Here is a 20422-nt window from a genome sequence, read left to right as displayed (position 1 = left end):
CACCACGAAGCCCAATGTGGCTTGTAGTGCACTGTCACAGCTGAGGCAGAAAGATTGCAATGAGTCTAAGGACAGTCTGAGCTACACATTGAGTTCTTGAATAGTCTGAGCTACAGTGGAAGACCCTACCTCAAACACACACAAACAAAAAGGCAGCGAATAAGACAACAACATCCTGTGCTAGGGCTTTGCATACTCTTAGACTGTATGACTATCTGGGCCACAGTGACCTTTAGTCTTGAAAGGTCTCTTTGTTGATTGCCAAACCGAAAGAAGGTAAAGAGAAAATCCACATCCATGCCATCTGTGGCAGTGTTTAAAAGCTCCTATTCATCTGAAAGTGCTAATAACAACAAAAGCCATGCATCCCTTAACATAAATTGTCTTAGTAAGATAACTTTCCTTTTTCATATTCAGCCAGAGCTGGAAGATTAGACATTTTGGTTCAGTATATAAAGTCAAGCTTGGGAATAGTCAGGTTCATATAGTGTCTTTCAAATGAGAATTTAAATGCCTTCTCCCCACCCATAGGCTCATGAGTCTTGGTACATCTTTTGGTGGAACTGTTTAGGAAAGATTAGGAGGTGTGGCCTTGTTTGAAGAGGTGAGTCACTGGGAGTGGGGGAGTGGGCTTTGAGATTTCAAAATTTCATTCTACTCCTAGTTGGCACCACTCTGCCTGGTGATTGTGTGTCAGGATGGAAGCTCACAGATACTGCACTCAAATATGCCTTCCTGTCTATCTTCTTCCACATTCCCTGACATGATGGTCATGGACTCTAACTAAACCTCTGAAACTTTAAGTCCCAATAAATTCCTCAGTCTATAAGTTGACTCAATCTTGGTGTTGCAAGCAGAATACTGATTTTGGACAAATAGGCAAAAGAAGAGAAGACTTGGATCCAAAAGGCAGGAAAGGTAAGAGTAACAGTATAAAGGAAGGCAGTGGCAAGCTATAATGGCATCTAGAGTAGTCACTTTATGAATCCACAGAATGCCAATCTTGTCCTCCAAACAAATGTTGGCATTTAAATGAGGGACCACCCTCAGTTTGACTTCAGTGAGGCTAGGTGCCCAGGGCACATCTGTACACATCAAACCTGCAAAATTTTTGAGTGTTAAGTGGTCAAGGGGCTGAATAATAGTCAAGAGGAGAATGCCACCACAAGAACTGTTACTTAGATGGATTCTTCCATGTTAGTACTTTGAGCATCTTTAGCATTCAGTTATTAAGCCATCTGAGTTAAGTCATTATTATTAACAGTCTTGCAACTACTGCAAAGTTATTATTATAGAATAAAATATACATCTACAGAGCCATTTTGAAGATTGTTATTTTATACAGTTGTTTTACTTTTTAAAGATTTCTTTATACATATATATGTTTGTGTGTGTGTGTATGTGTGTATGTGTTTGCCTGCACATATATCTGTGTACCACATGTGTGTATGGTACCCATGGATCCAGAAGAGGGTATTAGATTGTTGGGAATTAGATTTCCATTGCGTTGTAAGCGGCTATATAGGTGTTGAGAACTGAACCCAGATCCTGCCATAATCAATCTTCACTGCTCCTATGTCAAAGCAGTTGAGTTTTGCTGGGAACATAGGAGGAACTAGGCATACAGATTTGCAGCACTAAAGATTGTTTGTAAGGTTAGTTCCATCCTCCCTAACTCATCACTTCCCATTCCCTGATGATTTTTTTCAATAATTTGTTGATCTTCTGAGCTCCCCAATCTCCACCTGCTGTACACAGGAGTGGGTGATGGCCTCTCCTATGTCCCTCAGAACAAAAGAATTATCAGGCAGGAATTTTTTTTTCAAAAGCTCATATACTCTTCCTCTCATTGAGGGCAACCAATATAATTTTCGTCTCTTTCAAGTCTCACCCCTAAACCCCCACACACATATTTACAGTATCAAATATCAAAAGAAATATATTCAGCTATTAGCCCACAAGTTTGCCTGCCTATGCTTGATTTTAACTACCATAGCCATAGAGATTTATGACTCCTTTATATGTTCTGGATCATTCTATTTAGTGCAGATATTGTTATCCAAACGACAGAGAAAAACATGGGTTTATATGTTGCAAAGTCACTCTCAACTCAGCACATAGAAAACTGTCCTCATTTCTGCTCTTCCCTTCAGATTTCCATTAGCACAGAACAGTACCACCATCCACTCCTAGGTTCTCCATTTCTCTTAGTGAGCTCTAATAGGCTTCCTTCCTCGTGATTTACTCACTGTTTTTAAGGTATAAGAGATTTTGAATTGAGAACGGGATGCACAAACTCATCAGTCCTCCCTTGCATCTTTATGTTGAACAGGGGCTCACTAGCTTATCCTACCTGGCCTTGCACTTGTACCTCCCAACCTCAGTCTCCCAAGTCACTGTGTTAGGGGCTTATATAAGCAGGGCAGGAGAGTCCAATATTTTTAATTCTTTCTTTAAATAATAACAGTGTTCCACCAGTCTCCTAATTCAGCTCCCACTTCCTCTCTCCCTCTACAGGGAGACATTGTGCGTGAGTGGGCCAACCTATATCTGCATAGATAGCACTGTCTTATCTATACCCTGAATACTATACCTGCACATTTAAAAACCCTTAGCTAGGGGACCACATTCCCCTTTCTCTGCTTCCTGATCTGTAGAGACATAAGCTAGCAGCCTCATGTTCCTGATACCATAACCTTGAGCTGCTCTCACTGCTGCCTTATCCACCATGATGGACTTGCATCCTCACACCTCAGAACCGGTAAGATAAATTCCTCATTTATGGTGCTCCTCTCCAAATATTTGATCAGAGTGCTGAGAAAAGCATTCACTACAGAAAAGTGGTTCTGTGAGGTACGCACACTGGTGTGATACGCCTTGATTATGTGACTCAGAGGCCCTAGAACAAGTGTGTGGAAAGAATGCGGAAGTGTTCACAGGGGCTGTGCAAGAGAGCAGCTCTCGAATGTTATTAATAGGCTGTTCTGGTATAGATTTGCAAGTCTAGGATGCCAATAGAAGGGTGGACAGTGGAAAACAAAAACTCTATTAGGAGCTATTCCCAGTATATGCTGGCAAGGAATATGCCTGTGTCCTAAAACTTAAATGAAACTGGATCCAAAAATAATGGATTAAAAAAAAATAATGGATTAATTGATTTGGCAAGGAAAATCTGAAGCTGGTGACATTAAGGATGTATCGTAGTTATTATTGTCCTTTACAGTTATCCAGATTTACAGTGAGCCAGAGCAGAAAGTGGAGCACAAAGATAGGGAAGAAATGCAGCGCAGTGAGAGTTCAACAGCTTACACAAAACTGTGGAAAACGAGCACAGTGCGGGCGGGGACAAACTGGCTATAATTATTAAAGAAGTTAGTGTCCCTCGGCTGAGGCGTAGCTCAAATGGTAGAGCACGTAACTCTCATATTGAGGTCCTGGGCAAACGCCTGCAAGGAGGAAAGGGGCACTAAGGAAAAACCAGAGCTTTGCACTAGTCAATAACAGGTGATATGAGGACAAGACATAGCACCATCCAAAGCTCCAGAATGAAGCATATGTAAACTCATTTGAAAACCTTTTGTTTGATGTGATAGTTTAAAAAAAACAAAAAACTAAACACCTCAGGACATCCTGCTTGAGTTAGGCTGATGAAGGAAATATTTTCTCAGGCTCAGCCACAGAGGACCCAGAGGTCCAACTGCACCAAGCTATATATCAAGCAATAGCAGAAATTAACACTAGTCACAGAGAACTGGCTTGAAGGTATGCAAACTTAAGAGTAAGGAGTTGTGGAGACTTACACCAAGCTTCTAAACATTCTTTAAGGCCTGTAGCTTGGTAGGATTCTCTAACTGGGGCTCCTGTGAGGGAGCCTATGTTGCAATGAAGATCTGGGATATTAGAGATTCCAGGGATGCAAGATGTACACTGGGTAAAGCTACAGAGGATGATTGAGTAAAACAAGCTCAAGAGAGAAACCACAGATGTAACAGGCAACAGAGCTTGCAGAAATGACTACTCAATGTTGCTTAAATCCAGATAAAGCCACCAAGACCTCCAAATGCAGGACAGGGTTTGCTGTTCACCCTGGTGGACTTCAGTCTTGCTTTGGTCAGATCTTTCTGGGTGAGGCCCCTATTTCTCCATTTTGGAATCATTGTGTTCTCTGTGCCACTGTATAATTTTGGGAATTTACAAGAGACTCCCAGTTCTGAGATAACTGAGTCTCAGAAGAAACTGAACCTTACATAGTATTGACTATTAAGACCTTGGAGACTCTTAGGAAACTAAATGCACTTTCTATTATGGGGTTAAAATATAGAGAGGTTTAGCTGGAAATGGGGGCCCCACTTATGTTGCAGGTTTTTCCCTGTCCAATTACATTAGGGGAGTAGGGGGCCTGTGATTGGACAGGGAAAAGGGAGGCTGAGCGAAGAGTTACAGAGATGGAAAGCATGCAGAGAAAAGGAAAGGAGAATGGAGGCAGACGTGAACCAGCATGGCTGGAAGCAGCCACAGGGAGTTATGATATCATAAGGTTAGAATAATTGAGATAACGCTTTTACCATTATCAATTGGCTCTGAAATTAGTGTATTGGCATTTTGTAAATTGTGATTTTACTGATACATAAATCTGATTGGTTAACTATAAGCATTAAGAGTTTTGATTTTACCAGGTTACTGGGAATTGTGATATCAAACCATGAGGTTGGTGGCTCAATTTGTTTACTGGAATGTGGGACCACTGATGGCAGAGAGGGACCGTGGTTCAGGGAAAAGCGAACCAAATTCTACTGGGGGGCTAGCTGGAGAGAGTTGCTGGCAGCTAGAGTGTAGGAGCGTGGGTCCGGCCCTGCCGGTGGCAGGATGAGAGAAGCAGGAGCGTGGAGAGCTGGCAGGTTCTCATTTTTTAATATTTTCTGCAACACACTTAAACATGGATAATACACCATCCATGAGTGTGGAGCCCAGATGGAATAACAAAGTGGAGAATGAGACAGCCTGATGCCTAGCTAGTGTTCATCTCTCTCTGCTTCCTGGCTGTGGATACAGTATGACTAGCCACCTCACTCTCTCACTGGCTTGCTGACCCCATAGTTGTGTTCTGGTCTTTTCAAGCAATAAGCCAAAATAATTCTCTTTCTTGGAGCAAAAATTTCTTCACTGGTCCCCCAAACTAAAATTTTAACCTAAAACCATTATACCTGACCCAGCTCTGTTTGAGAACTTATATTTTACCCCATGCTCTACTGGCCTACATGAACATCTACACCATGCCTATACCTAAAGCAATAGAATTCTCATCTCACACTAACAGTTTTATGTACATGCTCCCTGATAATTTGTAAGCTCTCCAAAGACTCATATCACATCTTACTTATATCTCTTTCCTCATCACTGGAACTGATTAGCAATTTAATAAATATAGACCACCAAATCTCTTCAAAATAAATAGCTCTGCTAAAGTACTTTTGCTGTTTTTAAAAATATCTTTTCAGGAAGGTTATTATTTTGCACAGTTTTTGTTTGTTTGTTTGTTTGTTTTTGCAATTCCAGATATGTTTCTCAAATATTGGCATATTTCTCTGTTCCCTATGATTGAAAAATAAGGAAAAAGAGAGAATAATGACTAATGATTTTGTAATGGAGAAATATCTCTAATTAGTATAGAAAGAGTTTTTCAGCCTCTGTCATTCAAATGGCATACTAATCAACCATACCTGAGCTTAGAAAAACTATACTTACCTTCCACGCATCTACAACCCTCTTGTAGCACCCGTGCATACATATCCACTTTAGATTGAGAAAGGAGCTGATCCCCAGTCAGGTATGTGTTGTGAGATGAAGCAATGTAGTAGTTGCACAGGGGCTGATCCATGTCTTGGTACACTTCATGGTGCAATGGGTTAAATACGTCACAGGCAGGGCTACGCATGAAGTTCGTGAAGCCTTCAAAGGAGAGAGAGAGTATCTACATAACTGGTGCCAACAGAGACAAAATGGTCAAATAATATTCATAAGCAAATATCAGGATAAAGCTTGTGCTGACACATGGGCAATGAGAGATATGGCTAATGACAAATCAAACAATATGACTTTGGGGAGCAGCCATTTAAATATATCCTTCAGAAAAATTAACTGACATCTTAAAAAAAAATGGGATGTTATGACAAAAGCATTTACTAACTATGAAACTCAAGTGATACTTATGTAATGTGCCCTAAAGATGATCAATGTCATATTATAGCCATATTAAACCTCAATCAACCAGCTGATAAGTTGCTACAATGTTCTCAACACCAACACATGATAAAGTCTAAGGCCAAACTTTAAGTATGGCCTAAATTCAGAGGACAACTAACTATTTATTATTCAAACCGGTTTTGGAAAAAATACTGCCAATGACTTTCACATAAATAACCTTAAAATAATGCTTTGTTTGTATAGGAAATGGACAAATTTTCTATAAGCTTTGCTAAAAGCCTGAGTAAAAGAGGCAGCCATCATCATGGAATTTATGAAGACAAATATAAGGGATCAGAAGTGGTCTTTGAGACTCATTTGGTAAAATCCAATCAGTAAATGTCCTCTGAGTCTTCATAGTTTCTTCCTGGTGACCTTTATGTTTATAACTAGAGACCACATTTAATTGCATCTTTCGGGGAATCCTCAAAAAAAAAATTCATATCTAAGCACAGTCTTAAGAAGCCCAAGTTAGTTTGTCTTCTGGGTTTTTTTGTTTTTGTTTTTGTTTTTTTGCTTTTTTGGGGTTTTTTTTGGTTATTTTTTTAGTTTAAATGATAGGAAATTTTAAATTATTCCTCTTCCTCTTAATTCTCTTCCACCCCAGAAAAGAAATGCTTGGCATTAAAGATTCCGTATCAAGCCAGGTATGGTGGTAGGGGCTTTATTGCTACATGCGTGCACATACATACATATGCTCACACATATACATACACATATGCTCACACACATACACACACACATACACACATGCACACACATACACACATGCACACACATGCACACACATACATACACACATGCACATACCTACACACATGCATACACACACTTGCACACATGCACCCTTATCTATACTGATGATGGGTGCAGGGGAATTCCTGAAGTTAACAGTCAAGTGTGGCTTTGCATGTTCTTGGGGAAAGTTGAGTTTCCCTGCAGTCTTCAGTTAAAAAAAATCTGTTCTGCTTGAGAAATCCCATAGCCTATAATTTATTTCTATGCATATATTTTAAAGGCATATAACATATACACATTGGATAAGCTATATTTATACCATGTTTTTAATGCATAAATCCTAGGGGCTAGCTTTTTAGAGCATAATGATAAGTAAATTATTTAATTTCTTTTGGTCTAGCTTTCCTTAGCTATTAAATGAGGTAGTAGTATTGATAAGAATTCCATTTCTAACAGTTTCTAAAATTCTACCATTTGGGAAAAACAAACCAATTCCTAACATTTTAGGTGGGTTTTTTTTAAATGTTTATTTTCAAGTCACGACTTTTGTAGATTATTTGTTTGGGGGCCAAATTTTCCTCCTGCAATCACCAGTACATGACTACTTCCAAAAAAAAATTGTCCAAATTGAGCAAAGTCCAAATATTTCTTGGCATTCATCACACACAATGGTAGCTTAAGGAGTACTGCAGAAATAGGAGGAGAACAAAAGCAGAGATCTACTTTGCAGGAACACATATACTTTCTGGGCTTCGACAACTATTTCCCAATTTTGCTTCCTAAGAACTGTAGTAAAATCTTATGTAGCAGATGGAGGAGACAGAGATAGGACCACTGATTACCTTCTATACCAAGGACGTTTTTCACTTTGTTTTCTTCAGAAACTTCAAACTTCATTATGATGTCAAGACAATAGTCCAGTGTCACATTACTCATCTAAAGAAAGCAGAATTGAAAGAAAGCACCTGCAACATCATGAACCATGTCCCTCTAGAGTGCAGCAAGAGGGACTGAGCAGTATCCCTGGCTTCATAGTTCAGGGCACTTCAGGAAGCACCGTCTGGAGTCTTCAGGCTCCTTTTTCATTCTGTCATTGGAGGATGATTATGATTTTACCCTTCCTAGGCACCTGTCAGCTTTAGTTAGCGAGCACACCCTTCAACTCTTGGAATACTCTCCATAAAGGAATAGAAGAAAATTAATGAAAAACCATTGTCCAAAACCCACTCACAATATAGTAGCTCTCTGCCAAATACGTGATTTTTACATAAAAAACTAAACTGTGAAAATCACAAATAGATGTGGAAAGATAACTATGGTCCGTCAAAATAGGATGTTTTCTAAGTAGATTAGGCTGCATGGGCATTCTTGAAGAGTCTTCCATGGAGTAGTCAACTATGGAGGGTCAGGCCACAAAAATGAGAAAAAATGTACAAAGAAAAGCTGGCTGAGGAGTGAGCATAACAAAGGACCCAGCAACTATGTGGCTTTTGTTCAGGTCAACCAGCTTACAGAAACCCAGTGACTACAAAAGCCACTTCCCTTTGCCATGACTAACAGGTAGTGCAGTGGTGAGGGACAGGGAATCCTATAGGAAAATGTTTAATAGGAAAACAACAAGGCGGTACATGCTCTCATCACTGTCGGTCTCAAGGCTGCTGCACGCATATATACACAATAAGGGAAAGTAAAGTCTTTAGAATTAGTTTCTTTAAACACCAATATAAAGAATGAGGGCAGCCTTGGGACTGTAGCTCAATAGTAGAGCACTTGCCTAACATTGAAAAATCTGTGATCCCTAGAACCCAAAAAAGAAAAAAAAATGACACTTTTATTTAAAAAAAAAAAAAAAAAACCTCAGTAGTCTAACAGTGATGTTTTAAAATACTTTAAGAATACTTTAAGAATAGGGGCTGGAGAGATGGCTCAGCAGTTAGAAACACTCACTGTTCTTCCAGAGGTCCTGAGTTCAGTTCCCAGCAACCACATGGTGGCTCACAGCCATCTGTAAAGAGATCTTCTTGTGTGTCTGAAGACAGCTAGAGTGTACGCATATAAATAAAATAAATAAATATTTAAAAAATATTGATGAATAATGATAAGAGAAGCCAATCTTTCAAGGCAATATGAAATAATAAATACTAAAAACATTGTATGTACTGTATGTTATAGTCTATCCCTCCAAGATTCCACTGTCTTTTACATTCAATGGGTTTTAGTAAAATCAAGGGTTTTTTTCCTTTATTAAATCATCTATTTAATAGGACTTAATACGAAAATATGGTTAAGTAAACAGAACTGGAGATCCCCCAAGGTAGTCCAGAGACCCAGAAGGCTGTGAACAGCTCCTTAGCTTGTCTACTATGAGTTAGACTTAACACACATACCCATTTCTCACAATCAAAGAACCACACTTTTTACACCATGGAAAGACGGAGTTCCCTTTGTAGTTATTCAGATAGGAGGCCTTTGTTCTAAGGAACACTCAGGAAAACCATCAGGAGCCCATGAGATCTACAGCAAGGTACACACAACAAACTCAGCATCATTCTAGAGAAAAGTTCACGGTAGATAAGCAGAGAAATCATTACCATGAGACACAAACCAGAAATATTTTTTTAGAAATCATACTTAAACATATTCACCATATTAATGAAAATATTAGTAAAGACACCACAAAACTAAGACACTTCTAGAAATAATTTTCTATCAATTACAGTGTGAAGTACTCCGATGATGAGAGTTGAAGGTCATGTGAATCCACTCTCATGAGGCCCCAAGCCTGCTCATGTAAGTAGCATCTCAACAGCATGACACAATTTCATTCTTAAGCCTCTCTTTATGATGCCAGTCAGATGTGCATATTGCTATCAAAGCAAGATAGTGATTACAATCATCTTTGTTTTTAAATGTGCACACCTGCTGTAGGAAGTGGAAGAAACCCTGAGCCTGTTAATTCGAGTCCTGAGTCAATGTGTACCATGAAGAGAGGCACGCATTCTTAATCACTAAGCCATCTCCCCAGCCCCTACAACTGTCATCTACACTTCTCAGTTTACAGATAACACAACTGATGCAGAGAATAATTAAGTAGTATCACAAAAGTCCCAGATCTGTAAGAGGCAAGAACCAAGGTTCACATTGGACCTTCTAGATTTTAAGTCTAAATGTTTTTCTTTCATATAAATCTAATCCCTTGGTGTTGTCTTCATTTCTACTAAAATATTTGAAGGCTGTTTGGCTTTTCAGTATAGCTGAAATTTATGAATCGTTTGATGGTATTACAATTTTCAAACCAGCTACTGGACTCTGGTTTGTTGCATTTTTAAGACTGGAGTCATTCTGTTCGGTTAACTACTATATTTTAAAGTCATCTCGAAGAGGAAAAGCCCTCACGTTATAGGTAAACACGCACAATATAGACGAGTTACAGGAACCAGCAATCGAGCTGTAAAAGTATCCCCATTGTGACCCCGCTTTTCCTCAGACTTGTTAGTTCTCTAGAAACTCATTTTCAGTGAGAGAAATTCCCAGAGTCAGTGGAATCAAGGATTATATTTCTCATGGCCATGCTTCCCTAGCACATCAGACACACAGCAGAGAGGGAATTTGCAAATTTTAATATTGCAGAATTTATTTTTATCTGAATACCTCAGCCTATTAGTGAGTAAGTCAAATGGTGGCATTAATGAGTAAGTACAATTTCCTTTGATAAGCTCAGACTCTTTCATCCAAAGGCAACAAACAAAGCTAATACTTAATATCTGGTTTTGAAATGGATTGTCGCCCTCCTGGTTGTGTTTATGCTCTTTTCCATTTTATACACGTACCTGTTGACTTACTGTTGTAAACAAGGCTTTCCCACTTTGTCTATCATCCCACTGTGTACCTACATAGCGATTACTAAATAATTTAGCCATTAAACTATTCCAACTATGCAAGTATTGCACACTGGTAACATGCTATGCAGTAAAATCTAATAGACTACCACAAATAATTCCGATGATTCTAATGGCACCTTGGTATATTTTTCCCATAACAGAAAGGAAGGACATAACCTCTGAATTCCACTGTCCCCTTTAATAACAGTCTCTCTTCTAAACTTGTCTGATTCAGAGCTCTAATGAGTTTCAGCCCTGACTTCCATATGAGATCTCTAACAAAGTCAGATGGCTGCATTTTGCCGCTGTTCTGTATATATTCAGTGACTTATCTTGCGCACACACACAGACACACACCTTTTTTGACGGTTTAGTGAGGCAAAAAATTCTAGGTTGGAACCACTGCTCCTGTGTTGTTCCTTGGCTTCCAAGTGGTTTTGGGAAAGTCCTGATGTAGTGCTTATGCCAACCCAGTTTATTCATCCTGCTTTGGCTTAATTCAGTTAGGTTTGGTCTTCTATTTTCTTCACTTTAGTTTTACAATAATGAATCTGATTTGCATCAGAGTGGCTTGTCTTCCCAGTGCTCATGGTCCTCAACTGGCTTCTCTTGAGATTTGTCTCTTTTTAAGCTCATCACTTCTTTTATTGCTTGATAATTTCCTCCCAGCTGCTAGTCTGTTCTTCTCTCTCTACTTCATTAATCCTCACTGTGTTTACCTCTCTGCTCTCAAGCCTAATGTTTCTTGGAACTCCTTTCCCCCCACTGAATCTTTTCTCATGGTGTCTCATTTTCAGCTTACAGATATAATTCTCTTTGTCTAATAATGTTACCAACCAGTTTCTGACATTTCTTCTTCCTGTGTTACACTGATTCCACTTCCACCAAGTTTCTTGTTTCTATTTGTTTCCAGTTTTTTAATAGTCTCACTCACACGGTTAACCTCTCTCAGTCTTAGGGTTTGAGTGTAGAAGCAGAGAAGATGAAAAGAATCATTCACAGAGGGGAAGGAGACAAAGAGCTTCAGAAAGGGCACAGTAGAACAAAGATGAGTAGGGGAAGGGAATAAGCAGAGGGAGAATTTACTGGGTAAAGGAGTGAGAAGAGGGGGGATGACAGATGACACTAAGGATGCTTAAAATTACTTCAAGACATTCAAAATCAAGTCAATAATCAGGTGGACAGAAGATTCATGAGCACAGCTCATTCCTGGCTTTCTTGCGGGGCTCTCGGCCATGTATTTGGCTTCTGATATAAGTTAATATCTTCTTCCGACGGTACCCTCCCACCCCCACCCCACCCCCCACCCCCACACTCTTTGGGCTGCTATGTTAGATATCTATGGCTACTATAACCTCAAGCTGCTGGCTTAAAAGCATAGACACTTATTCAGCTATGGCAATGAAAGCCAGAAGTCCAAAACTAAGGTGTCAGCAGGACTAGCTTCCCTGGAGGCTCCAAGGGAGAACCTGTCCCCACCTCTTCTCGTATCTGAACGTGGCACGCATCCCTTGGCTTGAGGAATACTACAGTCTCCACATCCTCAAGAAGGCCTTCTTCCTGTGTACCTTTTTCTACCATTCTTTTATGAAAACTCTTACCTTGACCTCTAATGCCTACCTCAACTCCAAGGTAATTAAGATCGTAATTGTATTTATCAACACATAAACATTCAATTTAGCTCCAACACATTCATGGGTACTAAAAATCATCACTTAGATCTTTGGGTATGAATATAGCTGGTAATACTGCCATAAGATAAATTTCTAATATTCTACCTGGTGAGGATGGACTTGGGAAAAATAAGAATCTATTTATGGGCCAGTGTTTGATATCCCATAATGTGTGATACGACCTGCGGCCAGTAGCTCTGTTTTATATTGGAACTAAGTATACTTTATAAGGTGAACAATCCTAGTGTTTATAACAAACTTGTGTCTTTAAAAGATAATGAATCAGTGGCACAGCGACCAAAATGCCTCAGACTTGTCCCACTGCATCGAAACTCAAGTGCCATTACGGTCTCTTACCGCACACTTTAGGTTGTCTTCAATTTTTATTCATTCTAATGAATGCTGAAATGCAAAACTTTCCATATTTTTCTGTACATACTTAGCTAGTTTTTATTAGAATAAATGACTGAAGGTAAAATGAATCAAAGTTTGGTAAATTCTGAAACATTTCAGACTTGTAAAAGTTCCATATTGAATGATTAGGCCATTTACAAGCTCAAGTAGTTACTATGACTGTTAATGTGCACTAAATTAATGGGTCAAAGTAATAAGTTTTTGGCTTACTTGTGCATTTTTGATGACCATTAAGGGCAAAAAAAAATGTTTATAGGGACACTGACCCATAAAAGCATTTCCCATTCTACAGAAACTCAGTATTTGTTCCCTACCTTGTGATTCAGTTCTATAGTTTTTAAAGTATGAGACCTTAAAGTTTTCCATACATTAAAATGTTTCTGTGTGGTTTCTGTCTCCTGAGGTACAGTAATGTAGATAGATAGATAGATAGATAGATAGATAGATAGATAGATAGATAGATAGAAAAATAGAAAAATAGATAGATAGACAGATACAGACATTCTTTCAAGCCCTACCCATGTGTAAGTAGCTTCAAGCTAATTTAGAAAATTAAACCAGATACAGATTCTCCAGGGCAGACTTCACACAGCACTGGCTTTTGTTTTCTCCCTCAAAAAAAATTCCTGGCAGGACTTCAACACAAGCAGAAAGGGTGAGGAAATGCATGCCCCTCAGCAAGCGATATGCACTATTGCCATTCAAATGGGTTGAAGTGATTCCACCAGCCTGGATGAAGTTAAAACCACTAGATTCATGTATTTTAATTCTCCACAAGGCTGCACTTCTGAATATCTCACTTACATTCACCAAGATCAACCTTTAGCTTGGCATTGTGAGGCGGGAAAAGTGGGTACCAGAGGCCCTTTGTATAAAAAAGAAACCAAGATTCAAAATCAAGAATGGGAATGAGCAGGTGAAGAACTACCTGGAGGGAAAGGGAACTCAAGCTAGATAGAAGGATTCCTGCAGAAAGCCAACCAAGATGCTCAGACATCAACAGGGCCTGGAGCAGGTACCAGGCTGAGGAGTTTAGGTGCTAAAGATGGGAATCCTGGCTTAGAGAACACCATGGTTTTTTTTGTGCAGGTGGATTCTTAGAACTAATGCCAAGAGGTGGACCTGTTAAGAGGGCTCAGAGAAGCCTATCTCAAGTTGTCAAGGGCTGATTAAATCATTGCCCCGACCCTCATTCAGGCTCAGTCTTTTGATAGAGTGATCCTGAATAGAGGGACAGTGATTTTTCTTCCTATTATCTGTGTATACTAAATGGCAACACAGGAACAGCCAAACAAAAGAAATGTATAGAAAGTGAGGTGGCTGCAGAGACCTATGGCTTCTCTGGACACCTACCCAAAAGATGGCTGAATGTGTTTAAGTCATGAGCCCCAGGACATTTTATTTGTGGAGCATTCATGATATAAGTATGAAGGTACAGACTGATGACATCATTTCCCAAAGTTATTAACTTAATCCCCAGCTTCCTCTCCCTTCCCAATGTCCAAAAGTGGAAATGGGAGCTCACACCTCTCATCACATGGATGAACTATTAGGAGGTCCAGCAAATTCAAATTTGAAGTGGACTGACTCACTGAAATTAACAAAAGTTATCCCATCACTCAGGAAATCCTAAGGGTTTTGATGGTTCATGATAAACATCAGGGGACAAAGAGCACTTATTAGTAGTAGTAGTAGTATAGTAGTAGTCGTAGTAGTAGTAGTAGTAGTAGTAAACTACATCATGGCAGATATGGAAATGATGAGCCAAAGGGGAAGTGACACAGAAGAAAATTCCAGTTGTATTTAAGTGATGACATTCAGGACGGGCTACCCTAATACACTGCACCTTGGAATGTGAAGACATAACAAATGCAGAAAGGTGTCTCTGCCTCCCCACAGGTCTACCACTTTAAGCAGGTATTTACTCCTGGGAAGGACCTTCTGGTTATTTTTTTCCCCACAAGTTTCAGTGTAATACTCTCCTTCAGAAGGTATCCTGTGTATCCCTATAGAGAAGGAGCCAAAGACACAGGATGCCAGAAGGATCTGAGCAGGCAGCTCTTGACAAGTTCCTCTTCTGCTTCTATTCAACAGCATGATATCACAGCCCTTATCCACCATTTGCACCTGCCCAGTCTATATGTCTGTCCAGGAGTTATCAGACCTGGCATTAAACATAGAAAGGCATTCCTACTCTCTCACATCCTCTTTCCCTTACAGAGTCTCCTAGTGTCATGGAAATTTATCACAGAAATCTGTGTATCTGTATTTTTCTTCTTCATAAAATATATTTAGATCCTCAAGTTGTTCAAAAGGTAAAGAAAATTTGTATTCTCTATGGAACTGAAAAACCTCACGGGTACCTGCTCACTTGTAACCCTATATAGGCTCCTTGGAAGTGACAAATCTATACAATTAAGTAAAATGATAATTTATTAGACAGTTATTACAGAAATTAACTAAAACCAACTATTTCCATTTCTACCCTAATCCTGCCAGGCCAATATGGCTATCAAAAAAAATTTTCAGACTCACAGACTTGTGAATGAGAGGTTGTGGTGGTTTGAATGACAACATGCACCCTGCGCCCATGCTCATGTTTGAACACTTGGGCCCCAGTTGGTGGAAATGTTTTGGGAGGATTAGGAGTTATGGTCTTGTTGAAGGAGGTCTGTCACTGGGGGCAGGCTTCAATGTTTCAAAAGACTTATTTTCAGTTTGCTCTCTCTACCTCCTGCTTGAGGGTTAAGATGTGAGCACCCAGCTGTTCCTGCCTCCATACCTTAGCTCATTCATCATGGATTCTAACTCTCTGGACCCATATGCCCAATTATGGTCTTGGTGTTTAATCCTGGCAATAGGAAAGTAGCTAATACAGAGGTAAATGTGATCCGAGTCAAAGAAGCAGGGCGTATATCCAGATCTGCTTAACTCTATACTACCATATAGTCTAACAACAAACAAACAAACAAACAAACAAACATAATGTCAACAATAAAAAAGTTCACTCACAACAAATAAAATGCTAACCAGCTTGAATAGAGAATAGAAAAAAGAAACATCAGAAATAAAGTTGAATACATTTCACTTTAAAATCAGAAACCAAGATAGGCTTTGAAAATAGTTGGTGGTTGAGTATGGCTTTCTTTGAAACAAGAGCTAATGGGCTGTGCCCAAGCGGGTTCTCTCAGCATTGAAATGGGGTGGGTCTATGCAATAAACTGGTCGAGTAACACCTTTGTCTGCTAGTTCCTTGTAAAATTTGTCTGTGTCTCTTCGTTATCTCTCTTACACATACACATCCTCAAAATGAGCACAATAGAAAACCAGGAAAGATTATGTGGGCAAATTTTTTGTTTTATAGAGGGCTTTAAAACAAAATTTAAAACCAATGTGATTAAAAAAAAAAACAAAAACAGAGCAATGATACACTTCTGCAGCACAGTCGGTTAGCATGCAGTACTTAGATCCCTAACAGGTAAGCACCTGGAAAAATAGGCACCTCTACTGCAAAGAAATGTCAATCAAGCAAACAGTGAGGTGTCATTCTATGCGTCCACATCCAGCACAGAAATAACCAATGACTTCCTTGCTGCTTCATTGAAAACAATCTTTTTACAGTATTATAAAGAAAACTTAGGTCTAAGACTAAGTAATAAGTAAATTATAGAGAGAAAACACATGTCTTGCCAATTCCTTTCTCTTTTTCTCATTCTCAAGCAAAAGGCTGAAGAATCTAATTAGCTAATTCATCTACCCATAAACTGTAATTCAAAACTTGCATGTACCCATCATAAAAACTACCTGTCCGGCTCAGGGAATAGTGAGACTTTTTGGCACTTCTGAGCCTGCAAGCAGCACTAGCCAGCACAAATTAAAGACATGAAACAAGTTTTGAGCTATGACAAGGAAAACTGTTATCTTTATAGTTTAAACAAGAGAAAAATTGAAGGAAGTTTCAAAATTTACTCGGATACATAACCCCTCCCAAAAACAACTGAAAAAATGTTTTGTTTTGTTTTTTAAAGAAATCATTTCAAAAATTTAATTTAGGATATATCAAACTGGCTCTGTGGGTAAAGGTGTTTGTTGACTGACCAGAGTTCATCACTGGAACCCATGGAAAGATGAAAGAAGAGAACCAACCCCAAAAAATTGTCCTCTGGCTTCCATATGCACACTGTGAGGTGTGTGTGTGTGTGTGAGTGTGTGTGTGAGTGTGTGTGTGTATGCACACATACAGACATCATGTATACACTGAGAGAATATATTTTTATTCTGATTTAATTCATATTATACTGACACCAAGTGAGCACGATTACATGTATATTAGTAATGCATTGCCATCTTAGCAAAGGCACCTTCTGTTACATTCATTCACTTCTGTTTGGGTCCTATGTTTTGTATCCTGGCTGATTTTATGTCAGCTGGACGCAAGCTGAAGTCATCTGAGATTGGGGAACCTCAACTGAGAAAGGGCCTCCAAAAGATATGGCTATAAGTAGGCAAGTCTGTAGGGTATTTTCTTAATTAGTGATTGGTGGGGGAAAGCCTCACTCACTGTGGGATGGGACACCCCTGGACTGATTCTAGGTTTTATTTAAAAAAAAAAAAAAGCAGGCTGAGCAAGCCACAGTGAGCAAACCAGTAAGCAGCACCACTCCACTGCCTCTGCATTTATTTCTTCCTCCAGGTTCCTGTTTTGTTTGAGTTTCCTGCTTGTACTGCTTATGGTGGTGGTGGTGGTAGTGATGGTGATGATGATGAAGATGATGCAGAACCATTATATAGAACTGAGAGTGAGATAAACCCTTTCCTGTCCAAGCTCCTTTTTGGTCATGGTGTTTCATCACAGCATCAGTAACCTTAACTAAGACATATAGATACATGCACACCACAGTGCATAGGTGGTAGCCACAGGACAACTTGTGGTTGTAGGTTCTCTCCTCCCATCATGTGGGTTTTGGTTATTAAACTTGGGTCATGAGGGCTAGTAGCAAGCAACTTAACCTGCTGAACCATCTCACTGGACCGCAAACAGTACTTTAAAAAAAGGATTACTGATGTGTATATGCGTGTCTCTGTGCATGTATGTGCACATGAGTGTAAGTGCCCACTGGGGCTGGTGTTACAGTCAGATGCAAACCTTCTGATGTGGGGGCTAGGAACTGAACTCAGTTCCTCTGTAAGAGCAGAGCACTCTCTTAAAAGCTAAGCATCCTCTCCAGCCCCCTACTCAGTCATATTTTAAAAACTGTTATGCACACGTGCTATGTGCATGTGTGTAATGGAGCCCATGGAGGACACAGGCATGGGATCCCCAGAGCGGTAGTTACAGGCGGTGTGAGCCACCTGTATGGGTGCTGAATATCAAGCTCGGTTCCTTTGGAAAAGCAGGCATGTTCTTATCCCCAGATTCATCTCTCCAGTCCCTTAAAGAGACTTTAATGGAAGCAGCCATTCAGGAAAACAATATAACATTATTTTTTTTCTTAATTCATAGTTTTATGAGCCTAAAAGGGAAAAACTTAAAAAGTATGCTGCTTTGCTATGTGTGTGGTGCATGTCTATGCTCCCAGAGCTGAGAAATTGTGTGTGTGTGTGTGTGTGTGTGTGTGTGTGTGTGTGTGTGTGTGTGTGTGGTGTAAACAGAAGTTCCAGGAGCCCTCAATCACATGAGAATCCTCTCTCAACAAGATCAAAGCAAAGTGTGTTGCTTTACTTCTTAGTGCTGTCTTCCTATCATAGACTCTGAAAATTACAAAATATCAAGAAATATGTCTCTCTTTATTTTGAGAGTCCTAAAGATATATTTTGCATGTTCCCAAAACTTAGCATAATGCCTTGGAAATGTACTTTGTGTCCATACAGGGAATGAATTAACTTGAAATGTCATATATCTGAGAGTCCATCTGTGTTTGAGATTTATACATGAAGCCTCTTTATTTATTCTCTGTACTGAGAAATGGAGTTTGAAGAATTATAAGGCAGCAATATAAAAAAAAACAAACCCTACATTTGTTTATTTTTAATAACTATTTTATATTAAAATTAATGTTTTTCCTTTAAGTAAATTTAAGAATCCCTGTTTTAGGCAAGGCCTAGCCTAACTTACTAGCCTTTGCACAAGATTTGATACCAATTTCCTGTGTGAATTACTAGTGTTCAGTTAGAGTGTAGAAAATGCAACTATATAGTGATTTTTATATCAATTTTTATTTTGCTAATATTAATTTATACCAGCATAAACCAATACAAAGTTTAAATTTATACCATTACGAGTACCTCCCAGTATAAGGAAACATTACTAGTGTATCTAAAATGAAATATGAGTTAACATTCACTCCTTTGTAGGAAATACACATGCCCATATCCCACATAGACAAGATAAAGCTATATATGCTAGGTTTTGGTTTACCACTTTTCTTAAAAGCTGCTAGGAAGATGTTACAAATGATTCACTGATATGTTTTCGATACTTTTTGCTATTTATCAGTGAATCCTGAGTTTAACATATAACTACACCCAATACCCAAAAGATATCCACAGCTTTCAAGTTCTTCTGAGAAAACAATCCCCACCACAGTGTAATGATACCTTTTGTTCCACTTTCAAAAACTGAGCCAGCTCCTCCACAGTCAGGTGGTCTTTCTTGTCACTGTAGCTCAAGAGCAGCAAATAGAGGTCTCGTCTCAATGACATCATTTTGTAAAAAACGCAGAACTCTTCAAATGTCAAGGTTCCCTGATTCTCATCTGTATCTGCTTCCTGAACAATACATGGGGGAGAAAGGTGAGTTGAGAATGAGAAAGTAACATTCCCAGTAGAAGGGCCAACACTTAAATCACAAAAATACATTTTTAAGCACACATGGAACGGTATAAAAGTTATAGGCAATGAAGAAATTTTCAACAAATTAGAGTCAACTTTATACAAACCAATTTCTCTGGCTAGGGTATATGTATAGTATATAAATTAACAGAAAAAAATCTTTGAGGCAGACACTGAAGTAACATTTCTAAGCAGAAAAGTACGTCCAAGTGAACAACTCTAATACAAGTTCCTATGACACTGTGGCTAGAAAGGTGGCTCAGCAGTTACCAGCACAGTGTGGCAGCTCACAACCATTTGTAAGCCCAGATCCAGGACATGCAATGCCCTCTCTGGCTTCCTTCAGGACTGCATAGACATGGTGCCCTTGCAAACATGTCCGTAAAACACAAATTAAAAAAAAAAAAGTTGCTTACATCTGTATGACAGCCCTGTTTTCAATGCCAGAATTAGAATAAAATTACAAATAAGCAAGCAGTAAATTGTCAAGAATACAGGTAAACATTTAAAGTGAAATGCGAAGCCAAATGTGTTAGAAGATAGATCTTGTTAGGAAACAAAGTCTGGCATGCAAGGGGCAGGAGGATGGCTACCTGGAGGCCTGCTTGGACCACATAAAGAAAGCCTGTCTCAGAGATACAG

The 20422-nt window shown here is 39.2% G+C and overlaps 1 protein-coding gene across 6 annotated transcripts in view; it reads right to left on the bottom strand.

Annotated features, from left to right (window-relative positions):
• Positions 1-20422, bottom strand: part of Plch1 (phospholipase C eta 1) — a 209478-nt gene that overhangs the window by 50874 nt on the left and 138182 nt on the right. For all 6 annotated transcript variants that reach the window (XM_085835856.1, XM_085835852.1, XM_085835853.1 and 3 more), the window contains 3 exons: positions 19547-19717; positions 7824-7917; positions 5746-5949 (listed from right to left, as the gene is read on the bottom strand). In XM_085835856.1, coding sequence (XP_085691982.1) covers positions 5746-5949; positions 7824-7917; positions 19547-19717 — 469 coding nt within the window. The remainder of the gene's footprint in view (positions 1-5745; positions 5950-7823; positions 7918-19546; positions 19718-20422) is intronic.

This window comes from Mus caroli, unplaced genomic scaffold (assembly GCF_978045245.1).
Source record: "Mus caroli unplaced genomic scaffold, Mus_caroli_1 scaffold_3, whole genome shotgun sequence".
In the NCBI taxonomy this organism is placed as follows: domain Eukaryota; kingdom Metazoa; phylum Chordata; class Mammalia; order Rodentia; family Muridae; genus Mus; species Mus caroli.
Note: the sequence above shows the minus strand (reverse complement) of the source record. Positions and strands in the feature narration are given on the sequence as shown.